This window comes from Electrophorus electricus, chromosome 5 (assembly GCF_041902795.1).
Source record: "Electrophorus electricus isolate QZ-2024a chromosome 5, ASM4190279v1, whole genome shotgun sequence".
Taxonomy (NCBI): Eukaryota; Metazoa; Chordata; class Actinopteri; order Gymnotiformes; family Gymnotidae; genus Electrophorus; species Electrophorus electricus.
This window is the reverse complement of record NC_137501.1, coordinates 30,939,666-30,964,665: the sequence shown is the minus strand read 5'-3', so window position 1 is coordinate 30,964,665 and position 25,000 is coordinate 30,939,666. Positions and strand designations below refer to the sequence as shown.

Here is a 25,000-nt window from a genome sequence, read left to right as displayed (position 1 = left end):
GGCCAATTATGCTAACAGATCCACATTACCATATTAGCATCTTAACAGAACTCAAATAATCCAGCTTCACTCATATCAGATTTCTTTGATGTTTGATGCCCATGTATTATCAATATTCAGACGTATTTTCAAATTCACACATGTACACAAATACTCTCATGCAGACAGACACTGACACCACTCACGCGTTGACTGTGTGTTGTGTTAACATCAGATAAGAATCTTCCGAACAGCTCCAGTGTGGAAGTTGAAGTATGTCCACCTTTAAATGGCACAACAGCACAAGAAACCGAAACGGTGAGTAGCGCACGCACACACACACACACACACACACACACACACACACACACACACACACACACACACAAACACACACACACACACACACACACACACACACACACATGGTGATGGGTCTAGAACTGTATTTGGCTGACATGAAGGCTAGCTCATAACATAGCTGAATGAATTTCACATTAATTTAACACTTTGTTCTCGGTGGAAAACAGAAGCGTTTTTCACCCTGCTCCTCCTGGCTGCATCCTCACAACTCTCGCTCGGTTGGGGAAGAGCACTCGGCTCTGTCTCCTACTGACCCAGGGCCGCGCAGGCAGAACAGATGGCACGGCATGTGTGCAGACAGGAAGCATGCCCTCTCAATGTCACCGTGACAACCAGGTCACGCGGGGCCAAACCAACATGCTCAGTTCCAGCTCACTCAAACATGACATGTTTATATGACATACACAACATAAACATGATATACACATGACATACACGCACCACATTCAGAAGGCATACACACTCCTAAATTGGATCTAACTGAATAGTCATATCATCAAAGCCTGGGTAAGATCAGAAATCATTACAGCATTATTGATTTGTCAAGTGGAAGAGTCCTGGGGTCTGAGTGTACTCAGAAGCAGGCTGGACGGAGACAGCACTGGAGAGTGGAGAGTGTTATCAGTGTCTTAAAAGTCTTACAGAGTCTCTCCCATTGTACACTCTAACTCCTGTCCCCTAACTCCTAGCCCTTAACCCTAATCCCTAACTCCTAGCCCTAGCCCTTAACCCTAATCCCTAACTCCTAGCCCTAGCCCATAACCCTAATCCCTAACTCCTAGCCCTAGCCCATAACTCTAATCCCTAACTCCTAGCCCTTAACGCTAATCCCTAACTCCTAGCCCTAGCCCATAACCCTAATCCCCAACTCCTAGCCCTAGCCCTTAACCCTAATCCCTAACTCCTAGCCCTAGCCCTAGCCCTTAACCCTAATCCCTAACTCCTAGCCCTAGCCCATAACCCTAATCCCTAACTCCTAGCCCTAGCCCATAACCCTAATCCCTAACTCCTAGCCCTAGCCCATAACCCTAATCCCTAACTCCTAGCCCTATCCCCATGCCCTAACTCTAACCCTATCCCTGCTGTCTGGGTTAGTCCTAATAATTATGGACTCTTTGTAGGCCAGACGGGTGGATTTGCCACACGGCTTCGGGTGGTCTGTGTTCCCTGTTAAATTCAGGAGATTAAACTAGCGGTGATTACACCATCCTGGAGCCCTGCTCCAGGCTGAAGTCCTGATGTCCCGCTCCATGTCCTAGCAGTGGAGCTATCGCTGCTGTGTTGGGTCTGCAGCTTGAAATCAGATCTGCAGGAGTTGGCTTGTCTCTCTGAGCAGTATCGTTCCTCTGTTATCTCAGACACTTTCCCACAGGTGTGTGTGTATCAATGCGTGTGTGTTTCTGTGTGTGTGTGTGTGTGTTTGTATACCAGAGCAGGCAGAGCCTGAATCTGTCCTGACATTGAGGTCCCACAACAGGAGTCAGAACCCCTGTCTTACCACACCTGGTCGAGTGTGTCTTGGGTGTTTGCGTGTGCGTGTGCGTGTGTGAGAGAGAAATGGCTTTCGCTGACACATTGCTTCCCTGCACATCACCCTCCTACAGATCTATTTTCAGCAGCACACACCCTGCCATCCTGCCGTGCACCTGCACGTCTGACAGGAAGCAGAGCTGCGCTGTTCACACCTGCGGCGTGTCCGCCAGCGGGACTGTTCCATAATTACCCCGCTCCTCCTGGCTGCTGGCCTGATCTCACGCAAGCACGAACACACACACACACACACGTCCCCTGCCACGCCGAAGGTCGTCACAAACCACACAGTGCACTTTGCACTCAGCAGCCTGAGAAGGAACTCAACTTAGACACTCAGGAGGCACAAACACGTTTAGAACATAGCAGCCTCAGTTCACTTGGGTGAATGTCAGTCAAACCCTAAATCATAATGCCCCTGAGATGTCCAGCTCTCTCTAATTACTAAAAATATGTTCCTCCCAGACACAGACCATCGCTGATTAACTACAAGTGCCCATAAAAGGCTCCTTTTAACCAGAATCTAAATTAATTAGAGATGATAAACTTTCAATTTTGAACATTCAAGTCCAGACGCTGAGTGGTCGTATGAGTCTCTCTGGTCATGTGTGGAAGCTTGTGGTACAGCACCACAATTCATTTTTTAAAAGCCACAAAACTTCACAATTTTTTTTAAAATCTGGGTTTAAGTTTCCATTATGAGAGAATCAGTAACACATTACATCTTCTAGGTTACATTTTGGGCGTCTTTCACCTCTTGGGGCCAACAGAAGAGGCAAATCTTGGTGCAGTGTGCTACAGTGATCCTGGTGCAATGCTTTTGGTATTGAGTGGAGAGGAGGAGATCCAGGGTCCGTGGAGGGTAGACGCCTGTTCTGATTCAGCGCTCCAGTTAATGAGCCACGGGGAGGCGCACACCTGTTCAATACACAGTTGATCTGTACCACACCCACACACACTCTGCTCATGCTTGCACACACAAGCTCCACACAACCCCTTACAACAAGCTATGTTGCATTGCACAGGGGGTCTGGGCACACGCAGAGTTCACAGGAATACACACATGTAATACATCCACATCACACACATCCATGTAAAGCCATACCACTTTATTTAAATGTAAATATCAGGTGTGTTTCAGAAGGATGTGTGTACATGTTGCACAAATGTTAAAGCCTAAGGTGAGTAGCAACACTCGCTAGTTTAAAATGTGAGACATACAGTGGGAACAGAGAGACAAAGATAGAGACGGGAAGACATATAGAGTCTCTACTAGTCCAACCGTTTCTCACAACAGTCAGTTCCTTCTGTGGAAGTGTTTGTGTGAAGGAAAGTGTGTGTGTATGTCTTGTAATAATAGGGGGGGGGGCCTTCATTTGGTAGGTGACAGTTCTCCTCAGGGGCCCTCTGTTCTCTTACTGTTGTGAGCTCTAGCAGACCACACACACACAAAAACATACACACTTACATGCCGTACAAACCACACACACACACACACACACATACATGCTGTACAAACCAACCACACACATACATGCTGTACAGACACAGCTATCCGAGCATTGTGCACTCAGATATACTCAGCATGCTCAGACAAGTAGAACCTTTCGTTAAGGGAATTTACCACTCTTTAATTGGAGAAAGAGTGTGTGTGCATTTGTCAGAGTGTATGTGTGTGAGTGTATGCATGTGTGATTGTGAGAGTGTATATGTGACTGTGTGCAGTTAAGCCGGCACGATTTTGAATATTTAAGCCCGTTTCTCTGTTCCTGTGAACAGCGTGTCAGTCTGTCCCCTGCCATGTTCCCTCTCTCCAAGCAGGGTGATGATGAAGATGAAGAAGACCAGCCCCTCAGCCTCTCCTGGCCTGAGAGCGGCCGCAAGCGCTTCACGTACCTCTTCCTCTTACCCATCGTGTTTCCGCTCTGGATCACCCTGCCTGACGTCAGGAAGCCCGTGAGTGCGGGAGGGTGGGGTGTCCTCCTGCTGGCCACGCCCACGTTTCAGAACGCGATGTGTAATCCTGCCGTCCTGCCTGTGTTCCTGTCTTACAGACATCCAAGAAGTTTTTCCCCATCACGTTCCTGGGATCCATCTGTTGGATAGCTGCCTTCTCGTACCTGATGGTGTGGTGGGCTCACCAGGTGAGAGTGTCACGGGAAACACACACACACACACACACACACGCACACAGAGAGAAGGCTCTCATGTTCTCGAAGGCTCCGAGACACCGATTCAGTCTAATTCTAGACAATGATGTCAGCTGGCTCAGTGACGCCCCCTAGTGTGTGAAAGGTACGGGCATTGCTCTGACTCGTTGCTGTGATGAGTGCTTATAAGCAGCATTATGGGAAGTGTGGTTCCTCTGTTTCCACCAGCTGAGCCCTCACAGCAGAGCTGGCTTCAGCAAGGTGAGACTGCATCACAGAGCCTCCGGGTCTCACGTGCGTCTCTCACTCCCACAGGTCGGCGAGACCATCGGCATTACGGAGGAGATCATGGGCTTGACCATCCTGGCGGCCGGAACCTCCATCCCGGACCTCATCACCAGTGTGATCGTGGCCCGCAAGGGTCTGGGGGACATGGCCGTGTCCAGCTCCGTGGGGTCCAACATCTTCGACATCACTGTGGGGTAGAATCTGCTGTTCCTGCTTTCTCATTATTATATTTCTATTTATTAGCATTATTACAGATATTATTCTTAGTGGGGGTTGTGTTGTAGGGCTTAACGTATTTGTTGGAGTTGGAGTTTTTTTTTATAACACTCTTTACCTGTGTGTGTGTGTGTGTGTGTGTGTGTGTGTGTGTGTGTGTGTGTGTGTGTCTTAGGGGTTGAGCCAAACATGCTTATTCAGCAAAGCACAAATTGTTGGTTTTAACAGATATTTGATATACAAAATAAAAACATTTTTGAGAAGGAAAAAGCTGTGTTCACAAAGCTGTGTTCACAAAGCTGTGTTCACTGCTCCGTCAGCCTGTGTGTCACACTGCAGTACTATGAAGGCTGTCCTCACATTGCGGTGCCACTATTTCAGTTTAAAACACGCAGACGCAGTGGAGCATGACTGACCAGGAAGACATTAGGCTAGCATTCACCTGTTAGCCCTGGAACTCAGTGTGTATTGCTGGCATTGTAGAAGAAGGTTTACCTGTTTTGTGATTGTTTCAGATTGTATGTACACTTGAGCCCCTGCAATGAAAAACCCATAGCCATAGACCCATATATACCTATATATACCCATATATATCAATATACATCCTTATATACCCATATACACATCAATAAATACCCATATATGCCTATATATACCCATATATACCCATATACTTCTACATTCCACAAAACAAAAATAATATAAAGCATTATTGCAAGTTTTATTTTTAAATGCCCACATGGTAAGTCTAAATAAAGCATATTTAGCATTTTTATGTCATTTTAATGTAAAAGTTCTAAAAAATCAAAAACTAAAATAACTGATGCACAAAAAGGGGAAATGGCTGAAATGTTTTTTGTTGTAAGGGCTCACTTGACAAGGATTGAGATATTCGCATAGCTTGTTGTGCTACTGTCAATTTGCAGCTAGCGAGATCTACAGCTATTGAGCTGCACGATTAATGGCGTTGTATACTAGTGAGCTGCACAATTAGTGGCATTGTACACTAGTGAGCTGCACGATTAGCTGCGCTGTATACTAATGAGCTGCACGATTAGTGGCGCTGTATACTAATGAGCTGCACGATTAGTTGCGCTGTATACTAGTGAGCTGCACGATTAGTGGCGCTGTATACTAATGAGCTGCACGATTAGTTGCGCTGTATACTAATGAGCTGCACGATTAGTTGCGCTGTATACTAGTGAGCTGCACGATTAGTGTCGTTGTATACTAATGAGCTGCACGATTAGTGGCGCTGTATACTAGTGAGCTGCACGATTAGTTGCGCTGTATACTAGTGAGCTGCACGATTAGTTGGGCTGTATACTAGTGAGGTGCATGATTAGTTGCGCTGTATACTAGTGAGCTGCACGATTAGTGGCGTTGTATACTAATGAGCTGCACAATTAGCTGCGCTGTATACTAGTGAGCTGCACGATTAGCTGCGCTGTATACTAGTGAGCTGCACGATTAGTTGCACTGTATACTAGTGAGCTGCATGATTCGTTGCGCTGTATACTAATGAGCTGCATGTTTAGCTGCGCTGTATACTAGTGAGCTGCACGATTAGCTGCACTGTATACTAGTGAGCTGCACGATTAGTTGCGCTGTATACTAGTGAGCTGCACGATTAGCTGCGCTGTATACTAGTGAGCTGCACGATTAGTTGCACTGTATACTAGTGAGCTGCATGATTCGTTGCGCTGTATACTAATGAGCTGCACGTTTAGCTGCGCTGTATACTAGTGAGCTGCACGATTAGTTGCGCTGTATACTAATGAGCTGCACGATTAGTTGCGCTGTATACTAGTGAGCTGCACGTTTAGCTGCACTGTATACTAGTGAGCTGCACGATTAGTTGCGCTGTATACTAATGAGCTGCACGATTAGTTGCGCTGTATACTAGTGAGCTGCACGATTAGCTGCGCTGTATGCTAGTGAGCTGCACGATTAGTTGCGCTGTATACTAGTGAGCTGCACTATTAGTTGCACTGTATACTTGTGAGCTGCACGATTAGTTGCACTGTATACTAGTGAGCTGCACGATTAGTTGCGCTGTATACTAGTTAAGTTACCTCCATGGGTAGCAGGGTAGTTTTTCACCACTCATTTGCTGTCCTACAACCCAACATGAATGCAGTTATTTTCAAAACAAATACAAGTAATATTGCTGCCTCAGCAAATACAGATACAAATACAATACTGGGCTCTCTGCACATCCTAGTGTGTGTGTGTGTGTGTGTGTGTGTGTGTATCTGTTGGTAAGTGTGGAATGATAGTTAATACCTCATTCTGCTGATTGTGGGGGGTGGTGGGGGGGTTTAATTCCTTGTTCTGCTGAGTGTGTGTGTATGTGTGTGTGTGTGGGGGTTAATTCCTTGTTCTGCTGAGTGTGTGTGTGTGTGTGTGTGTTGGGGGGGGGGGGGGTTAATTCCTTGTTCTGCTGAGTGTGTGTGTGTGGAGAGGGTTAACTCCTCTTTCCGCAGAGAGGAGGGAGTGTTGTGCTGCTGGAAGTGAGAAGCTTCAGCCTGCACTCTGCTTGTCTGTTTCCTAGGCTACCATTCCCATGGCTGCTGTACTCTCTGGTGCATGAGTTGCAGCCTGTGGCTGTGAGCAGTAACGGGCTCTTCTGCGCCATCGTGCTGCTCTTCCTCATGCTCCTCTTCGTCATCATCTCCATCGCGGCGTGTAAGTGGAAGATGAGCAAGCTCCTGGGCTTCATCATGTTCCTGCTCTATGTCGTCTTCCTGGTGGTCAGCGTCATGCTGGAGGACAAGATCATCACCTGCCCCGTGTCCATCTGACCTCCACACACACACACACACACACACACACACACTCATACATGCACGCACACGCACATACACTCACACGCAGGCGCACACACACTCACACACACACACACACACACACACACGTCCATTTTCAAACAGCCCAGTGAGATGCCTCACATGAGCTCTGAACAGAGCCCTTTACACACATCACCCATTTTCACAGTAGGACAGTAGCTCTGGTGTGCTGAAACTATTGTGTCCCATGTCTATACCAACCCTGCTAGTTCCTGCCACCTCTGCGCTAGCATGCCGTTTGACTGTGAAGTGGACGTTCAGGAAAAGTGGTTTGCATTGGCTGTGTGGGTGCTGGCCTCACTGCAGTAGGGCGTCACGACTTAGGGATGTAGAAATAAAGGGTTAGCTGGCCCCTCGCGCTGAGCGGTTTCTCAAACTTCAGTCACTCTAACTAAGGAAAGCATCACAGATCTTTCGATTCAAAAATCCGAAAATCCATTATTTCACACAATATACCAGAGTGCAAAGCAAAGCAAATATCAGTTTGATTCTCATTTGGTTGTTTTACTTACTGAGATAAACTATAATTTGGTTTGAGCAAACTTCAATGATGACAGTTCATTTTCCTGAAACTGATCCTTTTTCAATGTTTAATGTTGCAGCGCTCGCTGAGAGGTTTGCAATGTGACAAAGTGTAAATAATCAATATTTAAATTAGCATGAAGACCAAATAGATATGACACCAAATAAATAAATTAAGGAATACATTATTATATAAATATTTATAACCCACATCAATCATTTAGACTGCAACATTTCATATAATATATATAAAGTAATTTTTACATTAGCAATTTAACTTTTTACCTTAAATAGTGATTTGTGACTATTAAATTGCTCCGCAAAAGGGCCTGACTTATAAACCAGGAGTGAATGTGGACAGAAAAGAGAAAGAGAGAAAGAATGAGAGAGGAAAGAGAGAGAGAGGGAAAGAGAGAGAGAGAGAGAGAAACAGAGAGAGAGAGAGGAGATAGAGAGAGAGAGAGAGAGAGAGAGAGAGACAGAGAGACAGAGAGAGGAGAGAGAGAGGAGATAGAAACAGAGAGAGAGAGAGAGAGAGGAGATAGAGAGAGAGAGAGAGAGAGAGAGAGAGAGAGAGAAACAGAGAGAGAGAGAGAGAGAGAGAGAGAGAGAGAGAGACAGAGAGAGAGGAGATAGAAACAGAGAGAGAGAGACAGAGAGGAGATAGAGAGAGAGAGAGAGAGAGAGAAACAGAGAGAGAGAGAGAGAGAGGAGATAGAGACAGAGAGGAGATAGAGAGAGAGAGAGAGAGAGAGAGAGAGAGAGAGAGAGAAACAGAGAGAGAGAGAGAGAGAGAGAGGGGGTGAGAGAGAGAGTGAGAGGGGAGAGAGAGAGGGGAGAGAGAGAGAGAGAGGAGATAGAGAGAGAGTGAGAGAGAGAGGAGAGAAACAGAGAGAGAGAGAGAGGAGATAGAGAGAGAGAGAGAGAGAGAGAGAGAGAGAGGAGATAGATAGAGAGAGAGAGAGAGAGAGAGGGCACAGAGGAGACCGAAATGACCCACGTTTAACTCGGTCCCGGTAAAACAGAACCTGGTGCTTTCTGTGAGTCTGCAGTGGTCAGAATCTTTCGGCTTGTAGCAGCAGCTGACTCCACGAGCGTTTGTCACCTCCGGGGGGTTTCCCGTCTGCCTGTGACTCGGGAGTTGCCAAGATGTCCACAGGACACTTGTACAGAGGCCAGAGTGCCTTTCACTTGTGGGAACAAAAAGTTGAAGGGGACAGCCCTTAGTCCCACCAGACGAGTTTCGCAGCTGGAGAGAGCATCGAGTGAATTCAGGACCAGGTGTGTCACCTGTTATAACACAGAGTGCAGAAGAATATGGGATTTTTTTTAAATTACCTTTGAGGTTTTTTTTTTTTCTGTTGTTCTAATAACTTTTATTCTGTTGTTCTAATAACTGATATAGTAGATTAAATGCATTAAATGCTAGGATGAAATGCATTATGGATAGCAGCGAAAAAAGATTTGTGATAATTAACTCGAAAGACTTGGCAGTCCCATTGCATTAACTAAAACGATTTAGCAGTCCCATCCTCCAATTCATTCACACATTTGTATGTACTGGTATAGACTGTACATTAGCAATCTAGATTATACTCCTAAAGTATTATGTAGGAGAGAACCGTATCATTCTCTTAGGGAAAAACAGTAGCAATGGAGGGGACTTGAACAGATGCTTCCACATGTAGTTCAGTGTCAGATTAGCCCATAGATCCATATTCTGTGGCATCCCTCAGCCGAGGCTGCACGCAATAATCTCCTTCAACACTTGAGTCTTGGCCAGCGCATCATAATCTAAACGGATTTTGGCAACTCTTGAGTATTTATCAGTAGCAACACTTTAGATGTCTTTCTTTCTTACTCTTTTTAAACAGGAAATTTTTTTTTTTTAAAAACAACTACATGAAAACCTCTGTAAATTGACTGAAGATGTGTGCGATTTGATTTATACTTGTGACATTCCAGACTAACGTTTGCATTAATGATTTTCAAAATGATTAGTCTTTTGGATGCAAATGCAAATTAATATTCAGGAATTGTCTACTGGTATTCAGTCATCTTGATCATGTGTCACACCTGCGCAGTTTTAAAGGATATTTTACTTCCTAGCTGTGTCATTTGTTCCTAACAAACATCACAACAAACCATTGCTCATTATTGGCATGCCCATCCATGCATTTCTTTTCTTAATAAGTACTGAGTATCGTAGTCTGCGACTGGTCCTAGAGCAGTTTTGGAGTGATATGGACTGAATGTGTCCTTTCTACAGCTACAGTTTAACTGTACTCAGTGATACACACTTGGAAGGCATTGGTACTCTGTGACTCTGTACGCTGCAGTACAGAATGACAAATCGCTGACATTGTGGCTTTCAAATGGTACAGATTTACCAGTAGTGCAGACTCAGAATTCAGTGGAACAGATTCACTAATAAGTGGCCAAGCCTTAGTGGTACTAACTACATTTCAAATTTCAATACCGGTATAGACCAATCACTGATACAGACTGACTAGTCAGTGATAAATGGGTGGAGACTCAGCAGTACAGACTCAGCACTCAGTAGTCCAACCTCAGTAATACAGACTCAGCACTTATCAGTACAGACTCAGTAGTACAGAGTCAGCACTCAGTAGTGCAGACTAAGCACTCAGCATTACAGACTCAGTAGTACAGACTCAGTAGTATAGACTAAGCACTCAGTGCACATTCAGCACTGAGTAGTACAGACTCAGTGCTCAATAAAATGCACTGAGTAGTGCAGACTCCACACTCAGTAGTGCACATTCAGCACTCAGTAGTAGAGACTCTGCACTAAGTAGAGCAGACAGTGGTACAGATTCAGTAGTACAGACTCAGTACCCAGTGCTGTGGACCTTCTTTCTTTGTTATGATTCCCTTGGCAGCTCGTGTGGAGGTAAAATGCCTGAACTACACATCTGCACTGAAAACACTTTAGTGTGGTGAGATAATTGCTCCCTTTATTCACTACATGCATTATTATTTGATCAAGGCTAAAATGTTTTGTAAATATGCCACACATGCTCTACAGTCATACAGATATAACATTTTACATGAAGAAGCAGACAAGTGGTCTTAAATATGAGACATACTTGTCTATTTATGTATATAAAACTTTTGGTTTCTATTTTCTTTTCAGATGGGATGCATAAATTTCATACTCTGAGACACTGGTGGATTTTCAGATTTTTTCAAGCAGCATCAGTGTTTAATGCTGATACTGTTCCATGCCCTCATTCTCATAACATTTTTTTTTTTTGTTTTGATTTGTATTACTTTTGTAATTAGGGTATTAAAATTGGGTTTTAAAAAACATTGCCTTGCTGTGTACAAAGAACGAAAGCTAAATTGTACATGATTTCTGCCATGTTTCTACCATTAGCTTTAGTGGGTACACATGCCAGATACTCCCCGAAACCCCACCTCCTCATCACCAACCCCCTCCTCCCCAATAACCACACCCCAAGCCCGAGTCCCACCCCTCACCACAAACCCCACCCCCAATAACCCCACCAACACTCTTATTTCTTCTGCACTGGAAACCATGACATCCCAAGATTACCTGACTCAAAGCAGAGAGAATGTTTGGGGTTTCATACTTGACCTGCTAAAATACATTTTGTATGTTTGCAAGGTTTTCTTAAGATGATTATCTTTTGCACTTAATTTGTTTATTGTTTGTAATTTGCTACTGCTTGAATACTTTATTTGGACCTCTTATTTAACTCATTAACACATTTTTTCAAAGATACCTTATATGTAATATATTGTATTGAATGTATGTAAAACAATCAACGATTTAAAAAGCAAGATTTCACCTGGAATGTAAGGGAATAACATTCCGGCTATGGTGAGGGCTGCATTTGCACTGGGTATCTGGGAAGTTTAGGAAATGGCAGCACATTTCACAGTGGTGTTCTGAGTCACTGAGTCTCGTGTGCTGACTCTCTAGGTGAAAAGCGAGCTTGATTGAACGTTTCCCCAATGCTAACAGTGCTCATGCTGGCTGGTGCGAGTTTGCCGATGCAGTTACTCTGAGAGACGGCATTGCCCAGCAACCGAGACGAGCCGGAAGCGTCACTAGGACAGAGAGCCCGTGCATGCACGGAGAGGAAAACTCTTGGCTCCTGCGGGCCCTGTATGTGTTCTCACGCTCGCAAGCACAGTGTGTGCAGCAGTAGAGAAAGAGCACCAGGGAGAGCCTTCATCACAAGCATGAGTGTAGACTAACACTGCATGAGGGTGTTTACTGTGCATCACTGAGACTGGATAGAGAGATCACCTTCATCACTCACACCCAGTACTCTATATGAATGCCACATTTTCAGGTTGTTAATGTAGATGATATAATGTTATATATATATATATATATATATATATATATATATATATATATATATATATATATATATATATATACATATATATAAAACAGACAATAATATAACTTGTGTAAAAAACTACATATAAATGCAAAGTATATAATAAAATCAAGGTAAATACAATATTTTGAGTGTAGTTTCTTTTTCTGATGAATGATGAATGTTACTTGTATGTAAAATTAAATACATCTGAACAACATTCTGTTTACATGACAATCAAAGTCCCTTATGTACAGACCAGTACTTAATAAGGCTCGGGCAGGTGTTGCTCAGTGATATCAGCACTTAATAAGGCTCGGCAGGTGTTTCTCAGTGATATCAGCGCTTAATAAGGCTCGGCAGGTGTTTCTCAGTGATATCAGCGCTTAATAAGGCTCGGGCAGGTGTTGCTCGTGATTCAGTGATTCAGAACGGTTTCACGGGGGAACTGAGGCAAGTCCAACACATAATATGTGATATGACATGAAGTTATCTTACTGAAGTACCCAAAGACAACACGCTACAACATGCTACAAAACAGCAGCAGCCAATAACGCAGCAAAGCATCAGTACACATTATGTACAGTGTACAGTTTGTGTACAGTGTACCTCATAATAAAAGAAAAATGGGAAACCCTTGTTTTAACATGGTTGACTGATTCATTAGAAGGAAAAGACCTTGAGGTGTTTGGATCACCGAACAACCAAAGTCTGCATTATTTGTCTGGAAATTCAGGCTGTATTTAACTTTATATCTGTAAAGTTCATTAAGAGCAGAAATGAATCTATGTTTCTCTAAAAACCCCTCAAGGGTCGTATTTAAAGTTTGCCAAATATTGGCCGCAGAAGAAGCACTCAGCTCACAGTTAGGTATTCTCCACCGGGTGGGGCTTTGCTGAACAGGTAAGTTATGTTGGTGGTTTGCTACCGAAAATAGCAAGCCAGATCATGATTGTTGTGGAATTTTGTAATATAATGCAAAATTAGAATTGTGAAGTTTTATATCCGGTGTTGGCTTGTTAATTCGCTAATATTAGCCGATTACTTTGCTATTCGTACTCCAGCGTGATTACTATCATCAGATACATCCGCCTGGGGAGATGGGATGCAGCAAAACCCACCTTACCAAATGTTTTATTTCTTTTGCCTACACTGAAGGGTGTAATTAGCATGGTGTTTCAGAACATATTGTAATGTTGGACCTTAACGTGATTAGTGTGAGCGTAATATTGATTTTGGCAGAAAAGATAATACAACATGGGGAAAAAATCATGACTAGGTGTAGCCGAGTAATGGGCAGCCAACAGAATCAACGGTCATGACATGCACGCTGCTAATTGGGTGTAATTGACTCATTTAATGAAAGGGGCATGTTCAAATTAATAGCAGTGTGGAGTTCAATGAGTGAGGTCATTCATTCTATGAAGAAACAGGTGTCAATTATGGCTCTTATTTAAAGAAGGAGGGCAGAAAATGTTGTATCTGCTGGTTTTAGCCCTTGATCAGTGAGTAAAATGGGTCATTCCAGACATTGTACTGAAGGAGAAAGAACTCTGATGAAGAAGTTGATTGGAGAGGGGAAAACATATAAAGAAGTTCAGAAAATAATTGGCTGATCAGCTAAAATGATCTCAAATGCTTTAAAATGGCAAACAAAACCTGAAACACGTGGTAGGAAAAGAAATACTACCATCCGCGTAGATCATAGAATAACAAGAACGGCAAAGAAGCAGCCAATGATCAGCTCCAGGGAAATCAAAGAAGATCTTCAGTTGCCTGTGAGTACTGCAACAATCAGAAGAGGCCTTACGTGTAGCCAAACTATTTCCAAGAAACTCTCGTAAAGTACCAATGCTGAAAAAAAGATGTGTTGAAAAGGTTACAGTTTGCCAAAGAACACATTGGCTGGCCTAAAGAGAAGTGGTGGAGCATTCTATGGACAGATGAGAGCAAGATTGTTCTTATTGGGTCTAAAGGCCAGAGACAGTTTGTGAGACGACCCATAAACACTGACTTCAAGCCACAGTACACTGTGAAGACTGTAAAACATGGAGGTACAAGCATAATGGTTTGGGGATGTTTCTCATACTTTGGAGTCGGACCCATCTATCGCATACCAGGCACCATGGACCAGTTTGAATATATCAAAATACTGGAAGAGGTCATGTTGCCTTATGCTAAAGAAGAAATGCCCTTGAAATAGGTGTTTCAACAGGACAACGACCCCAAACACACCAGCAAGCAGGCAACATCCTGGTTCCAGACCAACAAGATTGATGTTATGAAGTGGCCAGCCCAATCCCCAGATTTCAATCCGATTGAGAATTTGTGGAGTGACATCAAAAATGCTGTTTTTGATGCAAAACCCAAGAATGCAGAAGAACTGTGGAATGTAGTCCAGTCAGCTTGGGCTGGAATATCTGTTCGCAGGTGTCAGATGTTAGTTGACTCCATACCACACAGATGTAAAACGGTTATCAGAAATAAAGGCTATACAACTAAATACTAGTTCAATGATCAACAGAAAAGCAATATCTGTAAACAGCTTTCATTTTATTCTGTAAATATTCGAGATTGTAAATGAAAATGAAGACACTGCTATTTTTTAAACAGCCCATTATTCTTTTTTCTTCATTTTCAGTTTAAAGACTGATATTTCATTCATGGTTTCATTTGGAATTGAATGTGCAGTGCTCTCCAGTGCCTTTGTGTATATGGAAATAAATGCTATTATGAGGATTGAGCTTTTTCTCAGGTGTTTTAAACACACTGCTATTATTTTGCACATAACTGTATAAACCCCAACATGCACAGTGAAGTAGTATTATGCCAAAAGCTGATGAGGTTGAATGACCTGGCAAATTTGGATACAACAGCAGTATCTCTAAAAACCTATAGCACATTGTAGTTCTAATGCAACCAATGTATTCAACAGTTGTTGACATTCCAGGTTGGTCAGGATGACTCCGATCTTCATATAAGCAAGTGAGACCAGAAGTAAAGTACAAACTTTCCAGAAATGTAATGTGTGACAAAGGTTGTAATGGCCTTGCAAAAAAAAAAAAAAAAAGTCTTCTGATTCAAGATCAACTGTGCCTCTTACATTAAAGTCAACTGGTTAGAATTAATCCAAATAGCTAAAATCACATTTTAATATAGTCCAGAAATTGAACGCTTGGCGTATCACACGTATTCTACACATCTTAGCACCGCAAGTTAGACCACGGTATACCTACCAGCATTACACACAAACACACAGCAAAACCTCAGCAAGACTCAGAATATGACTGGCAACCAAATGGTAAACACAGTCAACTAAGCAGAATAAATTAAATACAATAGTTATGTGAAATCAGCCATTAAATTGTCACCAAGGACAGCAGGCACATTCAGAATCCCACCATTATGAAACACAATAAACAGTCCACTACACATAACTGAAGGGGCCATAGAATGCAGGTATTGTCTGAAAAGGTACTGGCGTATGCTTTCCATAAACCGTGTTTTTTGAGACTGTTTCTCTTTTATTTTTATTGGGTTTGCCTCTTTCTCGCCAAGAAATACTTTGAGACATTGTGCTCCCTGTAGTATGACCTTAATCTTAGAAATCTCAACCCTCCTGCTTTAATGAACTCACTTAATCTGCTGCCATGACACTCTGAGAGACTTGATTGAGCTTGACTGGCATCACTGATACTGCATGGATTAGATCATCTCTCACAGACAGGGAGCGGTTTGTTTCTCTCAGCAGCTCTAGGTCTGATATTGTCACATGGCGTTCCCCAGGGTTCAATTCTTGGCCTTTTACTTTTCATTACATACATTATCACTTGGAAATATCATCAGATAGCATGGCTTCAATACTGTCATTTCATGGCCACATGAAAAAACAGCTTATTTCTGTCTCAAGAACATTACCTGGTTGCTTTCTTCTCTCACGCTGCAGCCGAGACCCTTATATAAGCTTTTGCACATAGGCTGCATTTCGACTACCATCCTGTGGCCTTAGAATGTAGAAATATATCCAGAACTTAGCGGCCAAGGTTCATAACCATTCCAGCTTTTGAGAACATGCATCACCTATGCCCAAATGTCTTCACGGACTCCGTGATCAATTCCACATACAATACAAAATACTTTTGGTTTTTAGGTCTCGCCATGGTCCGATAATGAACTAGCAAAAACGTGATTATGGATGCATAGCCAGCTACGTTGGGCACTCGATTGGCTAGCTAGCTTAGCTGGCTAGCATATTAGTTAACACTACTGTGCATATCATGAGTTAGGCTATTCCATATGCATTTATAGGTTAATACGTTCTGTGGAATACAATATATAGCTAACATAGATTTGATCAATTTAATTAGCTTATTTGTGGATAACAAAAGGTATGCACAAATAGCATTTGGTATGAAATGTAAATGTGTAAATATTTTCTCATGACTTTGGTGAAAGGTGTTCATGGATATATTTCTGGTACTGCTGTTGTACTGTTTTCCTTGTGTGTATATTTGCACACAACACAATAACAACCAGAACTCTAAACCAATACATGGGAGTCAAGATATAGCCTCCATTCTCCAGTGCTTTACTGAACTTCACATTCATAAGAAAAACAAAATACAGTACGAATAATTGACATTTAGATGGTGTTTTTATCCAAAGCAACTTGAGTAATTGATGGTTAAGGGTCTTACTCAGGGCAGTGGCGGGACTTGAACCAGCAACCTTTCGATCAGTAGTCCAAATACCACAGTACAGGGCGACTGGAAAAAGCTACTGAATATTGCGCTGCTGAGCATGACATTTACGTACCGTCATCTTAACATTTAGTTGGATAAACATTTTAAAACTATGCAAACTTCAATAACTAATCGCAAATCTTGTACTGAAATGGTTTTTAGCTCGTTAATCTTATATGGATTATTCTTATGGGACTAAGAATAGAGGCTAAGATATCAATATAGAAATAATTTACACAGTACTTCAGCAGAGATGATTAAAGTGCTAAAGTGAACAAGAGCCACAAATACTTCTAAAAATATTACTATAGGGTCTGCATGATATCTTAAACAATTACACACCATGCTTTCAATGGCAAAAACAAACAAGATTACAGCGGATTTACTTTACATAAGCAAGGAGAGTTGCTGCCGTGTTAGACTCAACTATTTCCTGTTTTCCCTTTGCAAGGGAAACATAAAGGCTGGCAAACGAAAAGTCCTGCACAAGGCGGTGCAGCTGTAGGACAGAACAGCTGTAGCTTTATATATGCTGGTTCATGTTGCTTTGAAAATAGGTTAACTATATGCTTTTTATCTTATGGGAGGAAGTCACTATTCCAGACGCACAAGCAAGGCATGCTGCATCCACGTCTCACCTCAGCACTACTTCACTCTCTTGTACTGCTGCTTTAAGGAAGCACGCACACGAATGCCTGCCCTCGGTTGACCCATTAGATTATGGGGCAGTTGGAGTATGTTGCGCATTTGGTTTTGGGTTTAGGCGTCTTGGAGAAACTTCAGGAACACGGAGTGACACCCTTCAGAAAAACCGTTACAGAATCTGAATGGCTTGCGCTATCTATACCATTTTTTAACAAGAAGCTTGTAAAGTAAATAATGTAAATAATTTTTTTTTTTTCTGTGACGTCTAACATCCCGAATTTAACTTTATATCAACATTCAAAGTTTTTTTATTTAAGTCATGATCTATGATGGTACATGTCTGACCTTTAATTTAAGTGATTAGTAAGTAGGCAGTGCTTAAATTGGGGAACAGCAATAAGTAACTTTTACAACCAAAAAGCAGCAAACAGTATTTAAGAAAGTGATTATTTATTATTTTACATTTTTCTCTAAATTGCTGCTCACATGAGATGAAGAATCAAACTGCTTTGTAGTCCTCAAATCAACCAGTTTATTCCACAGAGTGTGGGACCCCACACAGAGGTGATGTTTTAAAATGATTTAGTACAGAATCTCTGAAGCATCATGCCACTAGGTGTCAGTATAACGGCTGTTTCATAATGTGGAAAAGAGTAATTGGAATGACTTATAGCAATAAATAGAACTGCATGGAAAAACAGGTGGAATTTACTCCGTTATGCCTTCTGCACAAAGAGAGATGGTATAGAGATTTGCTTTTAAAGATTTCACATAATGAAAAAGCAGCAGCAACAATCCATCGCTATTTTTGTAGAATATAGGGGAGATATCATATTTCTCCTCTGGCCCTTTAGATGGAAAACAACTTTTCAAATCAGCCATTTTCATATGACATCCTCGAACGGACACCCTACGTGTCCCACACATAGCACTGCAACCATAATAAAAAATCTTGAGAAGATGTAAAAGATGAAATATGAGCAAAAATCGCCTGTAACGTTTGCAAAGCCTTGGTTTTGCTTCCTCCTTGTGGTCAAGAATATGCTGTCCAAAACTGATGAGGTTGTGACACATATCTAGCATCAGTTTGACCTTTGCATTTGTGTATTGTGTGAGGTTTTTTAAGTTCATTTTTTTCCATCAGGACAAAAACCTAAAATATATTATCAACTACAGTTATCAACAGCAAAAGTTAGAGGTTTATGGGAAAGCAACTCACAAACGGTGTTATTAGGCAAACTCCTCTCGACGCACAGAGACCAACGTGTCGGAAGATAAGACATAAGACCCGGCATTTTAAAAGGATGTGAGAGAAAGAGGACAAGGAAGTCCTTAAACGGCCCAGATGTTCCCAACACCACAGATAAAACAGTACTAGATTGCCACGCGGAAGTCCTCAGACAGCCAGATGTTCAACACTCTGTGTTTATCTGTATGAAACAGTATTGAAATACCCCTCCTTGAAACTCCTTCTTATCACAGATCATTATACTCCAGTGAGGTAAGTGAGATTCATTTTTATATTTATATATCATGCAAATGTTATATAAAAGTGAACAATTTTAAGTAATTATCAATTTATTGTAATTGTTAATTTCAGTTCAGTTGTGTTGGTCTGCAAGAGATTCTCCAGCAAAGTGTTTGAAAGTTGTTAACATTTTATTTGGTCTCATTTCTTCTCTTCTGTTTTCCACAGGTTAAAACTCATTAAAACAGGCAAAATAAAACACATTTATACATATAAAAAAAAAAAAAAAAAAAAAATTTGTCTCTCTCTTTCTCGCGCTCACACACATGCACGCACGCATACACACGAACGCACACACACGCATGCACACGCACGCACGCACGCACGCACACACTCTTTAAAATATGTCATAGAATGATTAGGCCCAGCCCAGTATGCCATTACACAATCACAAGACACAAGACAGACATTACAAAGCCCAGTGAAAACCTATCCATGAAAGTAAAGGATAAAACAACACAATCTTATACAGGCACTGCAAGAAGAGAATATGACATAATAAAGGCTACTATTAAAAAAGAACGGTGAATTAACAAAAAGCAACGTGTTGTAGTCTTAAAGAAGAAAAGAAGACTGACATATTGAAGAATATTTATGCAAATCCAAGATGGCGAGTTTCTTCAAACCCTTTGCAAAGGTTTGCGTCCATAATGGTGCCTGAAGGAGCCATTTTAAGTGTTATTATTTTGCATATTCTGAGTACAAATACTCGACATCTCTGAAGATGATCTGTAATGCACGTCAGACATCTCGATGCTTTACACAGACTATTGTTTAATTTGTCCCTTTGCAGCACCCATACAACTTAATCACATACTCCAGTGAAGTAGGCTATAAAATACAATATACAAAGCATCCTGATGAGGACTCTGTCCCTGTAAAATATCTTTAATCCAGTGTCTAAAAGGCCTTAATAAATATACATCTCTTTTAAAAATCTCTTAACTGTCACAGGGGATGTTTGCACAGTACTATGATTCTACAAGCTGGAAGCCAAGAAAGTTTCAAATTCAGCCTCCACCTGCTGAAGTTGATTGTGCTTAGCACAAAACAGAGCTGAGAAGCCGCCACATCGCTGTGGAGCAGTCAACACATGCCGCGCTCTCCAACACGGCAGCTAACGCCACGCATCCCTCTCCTTCTTCCTCCTCGTCTTCCTGTCATCCTGGGTTACAACTTTAAGATCAAGAAAGTATTTCTTTGGCACATAAATGTGTATATGATATGGCGGTTTCTTCTAGGAACATTTCAGTATTGTAGGCAATGGATTACCATCACCATTACTTGTTGAGAAGTATTTTTAGTTATACGTTCATGCGGCAAAAACTAGAAACAGCAGTTGAAAGCTAAACAATAAGAAATTGCTAACGACAGGGTACGTGATGAGTGGTAACTGGGCTTTGGTGTGTGTGCACCTGTTCAGTCACACCCAGGAACCCTTCTTGAATATCCACAAGTTGTCATCCTGGAAACGGATCCCAACATTCAGTTTAACTAATTTGAGAGTGAATCCCTGAAATGAGTTCAGCAGATGTTGGTCTTAGAAAAGAGAGCAGAAATAAATGAGAAATCATCAAGGTTTTTGCAGCCAGACGTAAATTGCGTCTGAATGAGATAACTAATGTTGATGTTTGGTGATGAATTAAAAATATTTCTGAACTAGGCTACATTCTGCTTTTAAAAGACTGAATAAATACCATCAGCATGGAACTGCTTGTGAATTGTGGATGTAAGCAGTTCACCATCTTTCCAAATCTTCAAATAAGACATAAAAAAATGTAGTTCTCCCTTCACTAGCCACTATGTACTGTTAGCCATGGTAGCATTTTCACTAAACTCTCCCGTTTTGGCTGGCACCAATATAATGACCCTCACTGAAGAGAACTTCAGTGCACGGACATAGTTCTTTACACCATCGGAGTTTCACTAGCAATGGCTGACCTGAATATTCTGGTTCTGTGCTGGTCCATTTGGGTTTCTAGTTCAAGGGACTGATTCTCTATAGCAGAAAAGCATGGTGTCTGAGACAGCAGGACGGCAAATCGACTCGTAGAGCAGGACGGCTCTATAAAGCAGGACGGCTAATCGACTCCTGATGTGTGTAGCCACATTAGTCAAGCTTATGCGTCACTTAGTAGGCCGTTACTGGAATTGTCCATTTTTCCTCAAGTGTTTTTGACGGCATGATGTTAGATGTGTGTGCACAGGAAAAAGAGAAAAGATGGAATGAGTGACATGAAAAGGTGGATTAAAAGGAGTGGAGGGGTTGAGGTAGGGTTTGACTTGAGCTCTGAAATGGGTGAACTCGTGAGTTTTTGAACTTCTTCTCAGCTGGAAACACCGTTAGAAGTGTAGCAGCAAAATGTTGGTACTAAACCAAGTGTTTTCAGTGCTACTGCTGAAGTTACACACAAAGCGCCCTGCCACAATAACACAACTAATCGGCAAAGTCTTCTCACAAATTCATACTGTGTCACAAGATATCTGAAGTCTAACAGTTTTTTCCCTTTATTTTGCTGAACAGCCACTCAGTGAAAATACTAATTTGCCTCCAAACAACTGATGACACGAATCCAAATTGCCACTTGCGCAGGCTTTCATTTTTTGCTTGTTAAACCGGAGGGGTCACAGTACTGACCCTTGGAGAACACACCACATAGCCTCATGAATGCATACTGTATAAGTATAACCTTATGCCTCTTTGAGCTAAAGACAACTCTGTCAGACTGCTATTTTGATGAGAAGATCTAAAAGTGATGTCTGTACCTGGAGTCTGTACCTGGAGTGAGAACTGTAGCTCGGAAACCGGCCCTAGTTCTCCAGCGGCAGAAGACGAATGCATGTGCAGGTTAATATTAGATCAAACTGAGGCTCATTTGAGGTGCACAAATAAACTTCTCAAACACAGCAGGGTCTTAAACAACAATTTAAATTTTCTTGCTGATTAAGAGAGGAGATCCAGATCAGGAGACAAATGGTGATAACAATTATGGCATTTAGCTTATGCTTTTATCCAAAGCAACTTACAATTACAACTGAGGGTTAAGGGTCTTGCTAACGGACCCAACAGTGGTAACTTGGCAGTGGTGGGGCTTGACCCCGCGACCTTCCGATTACAAGTCAGGTACCTTAACGGCTGAGCTACCACTGCCGTGAAGTCCATCATTTGTCTTTGTTTTAGCTGTCTGATGTTTATGACTGCTATAATGTACAAATTGTAAAAATACATGAACAAAAAACCTTCTATTGATGACATCTAATTTTGCTATGTAGTTTGTTAGTGGTACACAGCAACGATAGGATATGGCTATATATAGATATATATTAACACCCATCTGTCATTAGCCGGGGTATTAGGATAGTAAGTATGAGTGTGAGAGACTTAATTTGAGTGTTGGAAGGATTGTTTATCGCATAGGGTCCACATTTCTCACTACATCACTGAGATATGGGACAATATCCCAATATTTCAACAGCTAAGATGGGCTTGTGAAGGGATTTCATGGTTAGAAGACATGAAAACAGTTAAAGACAAGAACCTTGTTCAGTCCAGTATATGCGCATGAGTCAGGATGGGGGTACAGGGTCCCATGTACCCAGACACATGCTAGTCAGCAGTTCAAAAGCTTTCTAATTACAAGCAGTACGTCTGGCAGAGGCGATCCAGCTACATTTTTTTCTTTTTTCAATATATCCTTAAAACATTAATTAAGAGTTCAAGTCAAGAGAATTAGTCACAATGACAAATAGACCATTGTGGTGTTTGTTTAACACCATTGTGGTGTTTGTTTATGCTGGAACGTAAATGAATTATCTCAGGAAACACTCTCCATGACAACACTTCTCTAGTTTGCATAGTCTGTCTAAAGTGCTTATGAGAATCACAAAACCACAACTATTCAAGCACTGAACGTTTTGCAGAAGCGATACAACCAATCAGCTACTGAAATACAACAATGGCTGTCTTAAGATGGGTGGGTGTTCCACAACTCTATCAAAGTTACTTTCTACCTAACAAAAATACGTATGAAATTATTCCCACTAACGTTGCTGATATAATAAAATAGGCTGGGCTAGACTGGGAATGTGAAGGGCCTGTACTGCATGATGGCCTGTACTTCCTGCTACAGTGGAGCTGGCCTTTGTTTGCCCTGCTCTTTGGCACGTGTGTGGAACATTTAGCAAGTCTGATTTTGTTCCTCCTTGCAGAATGTTCCTTTGCATGCGGAACGTTGCAGTAGGCTTCCGGAACATTCCTAGATTATTACCTGCGCCTCTGTGAAAAACAATGCATCTCATGTTCTTGCCAACATAGCATATCTAAATCCAAGGCTGAAAGAAGGTTCTGCAGACTCTGGCTGGATGACCGCGACAAGGTCCGGATGATGTCTCTTGCCTTAAAAGTACGAGTTAACACAGGCAAACAAGTCTGCTCAATATAAAGTAAACCTGCTGAACTCACCTTTAGGTGCCACTCATCTACGGAATGGCTCTCAGCCTCACATGCTAATACACCTAACAGTAAATGAAGCCTAGAGAATATAGATAGAAATGTTAACAGATAGGACCAAGCTAGCTGTTCGTTTCCACACCCTTTTGGCTTTCATTAACTGTTATCATCATCATTAGCAGTTTTGGCTGAACTTCTCCCATGAGCGGTAATCAAAGAACAGTCACTTAAAACCTAACACAATGAATGCGTATTGCAAATATTTCTAGGATTCACAGGAACAAAAATAAAAATGCATATTTCCCAGTTTTCCAGAGTCACAATGCTAATTAGGTTGGAGGGAAATCCTGTTTGGAATGTTGTTGCCTGTTGATTGTAGGTGCGCACACACATCATGACAAACCACACAATTCATTGGCTTCCCTTCTTTCTAAGCCAACAATGTAAGAATGGAAAAATGCACTTTCTGGGGAACTTTCTGTAATCTAGTGAAATCTAGTGAAATGACTGTGCATTTTCCCTCCTTTTAAAGGGACCCAAAGTCTCCCGGAGCGCCCGATACACAGAGCAGTTCCTGTGGCTCATGCTGTCCGAATCTGACCTGTTTTTGGCAGGTGACAGCACAGCTTTCGCCTTTAGAACCTGTCGTCTCTGAGCTGCGCTGGTGACCTGAAGGGACTGAGTCCCAGAGTCCTCCTGGGGCGAACCTTTTCTTTGGCGAGAGCCGGGGGCTTGGTGAATGCCGCCCAACCAAGGTCGAAGAGCGGGGAGTCGGCCGGGTTCAGCGGATCGACCCTGACAGAAAGGTTTGGGCTCCCATTCGTGGAGCAGGGCGCAGAACGGGAAGTTGGGAAGGGGGGGGAGAAGGGGTCAAAGGGTGAGGAGAGGTCAGTGTTAACTGGAGGGTCAGCTTTGAGACTGAAGGGGTCACAGTCGGGAGATGGGAAGGGGTCGCAGTTCGTGAAGGGGTTAGTGGGTGATGGCTGGTAACCGAGTCGCGGGCTTGTGGAACTGCTCGCTGACAGGGTGTGCCGCAAGGCTGGTTTTTCTGTCCCGCCAGCGGATATGAAACTCCAGGGGTCAATCCGAGGACGGACGGGGGACGGCCGGGGTCGCGGAATGATGTTGACCTCCAGGCGCCGTGTTTTGGGGCTCCAAAGACGAGGGTCTGGGTACAGGGCGAACGGGGTGGGAGATTTGTCATCTGCTTCCATCGTGTCTTGGCACAGTGGCAGATCCAACACTGAGTAAAGGGAAGGAAACAAAAAAAAAAACACAGAAAAAAAATAAAATGAATTCATATGATGGTACAGCTCGTAAAAGAAAAGATCTTTCACACCAAAACCAACAAAATAAATT

General features: G+C 42.3%; 2 protein-coding genes across 2 annotated transcripts in view; one reads left to right on the top strand and one right to left on the bottom strand.

The window, feature by feature from the left end:
• Positions 1–7,330, top strand: part of LOC145657884 (sodium/potassium/calcium exchanger 2-like) — a 16,776-nt gene extending 9,446 nt beyond the window's left edge. The window contains exons 6-10 of the mRNA XM_081714331.1: positions 215–297; positions 3,694–3,828; positions 3,927–4,016; positions 4,338–4,504; positions 7,081–7,330. Coding sequence (XP_081570457.1) covers positions 215–297; positions 3,694–3,828; positions 3,927–4,016; positions 4,338–4,504; positions 7,081–7,330 — 725 coding nt within the window. The remainder of the gene's footprint in view (positions 1–214; positions 298–3,693; positions 3,829–3,926; positions 4,017–4,337; positions 4,505–7,080) is intronic.
• An 11,973-nt stretch (positions 7,331–19,303) lies between these two features.
• Positions 19,304–25,000, bottom strand: part of LOC113591899 (mitogen-activated protein kinase kinase kinase 11) — a 31,862-nt gene continuing 26,165 nt past the window's right edge. Inside the window, exon 11 of the mRNA XM_035529973.2 lies at positions 19,304–24,884. Coding sequence (XP_035385866.1) covers positions 24,277–24,884 — 608 coding nt within the window. The 3' untranslated portion in view covers positions 19,304–24,276. The remainder of the gene's footprint in view (positions 24,885–25,000) is intronic.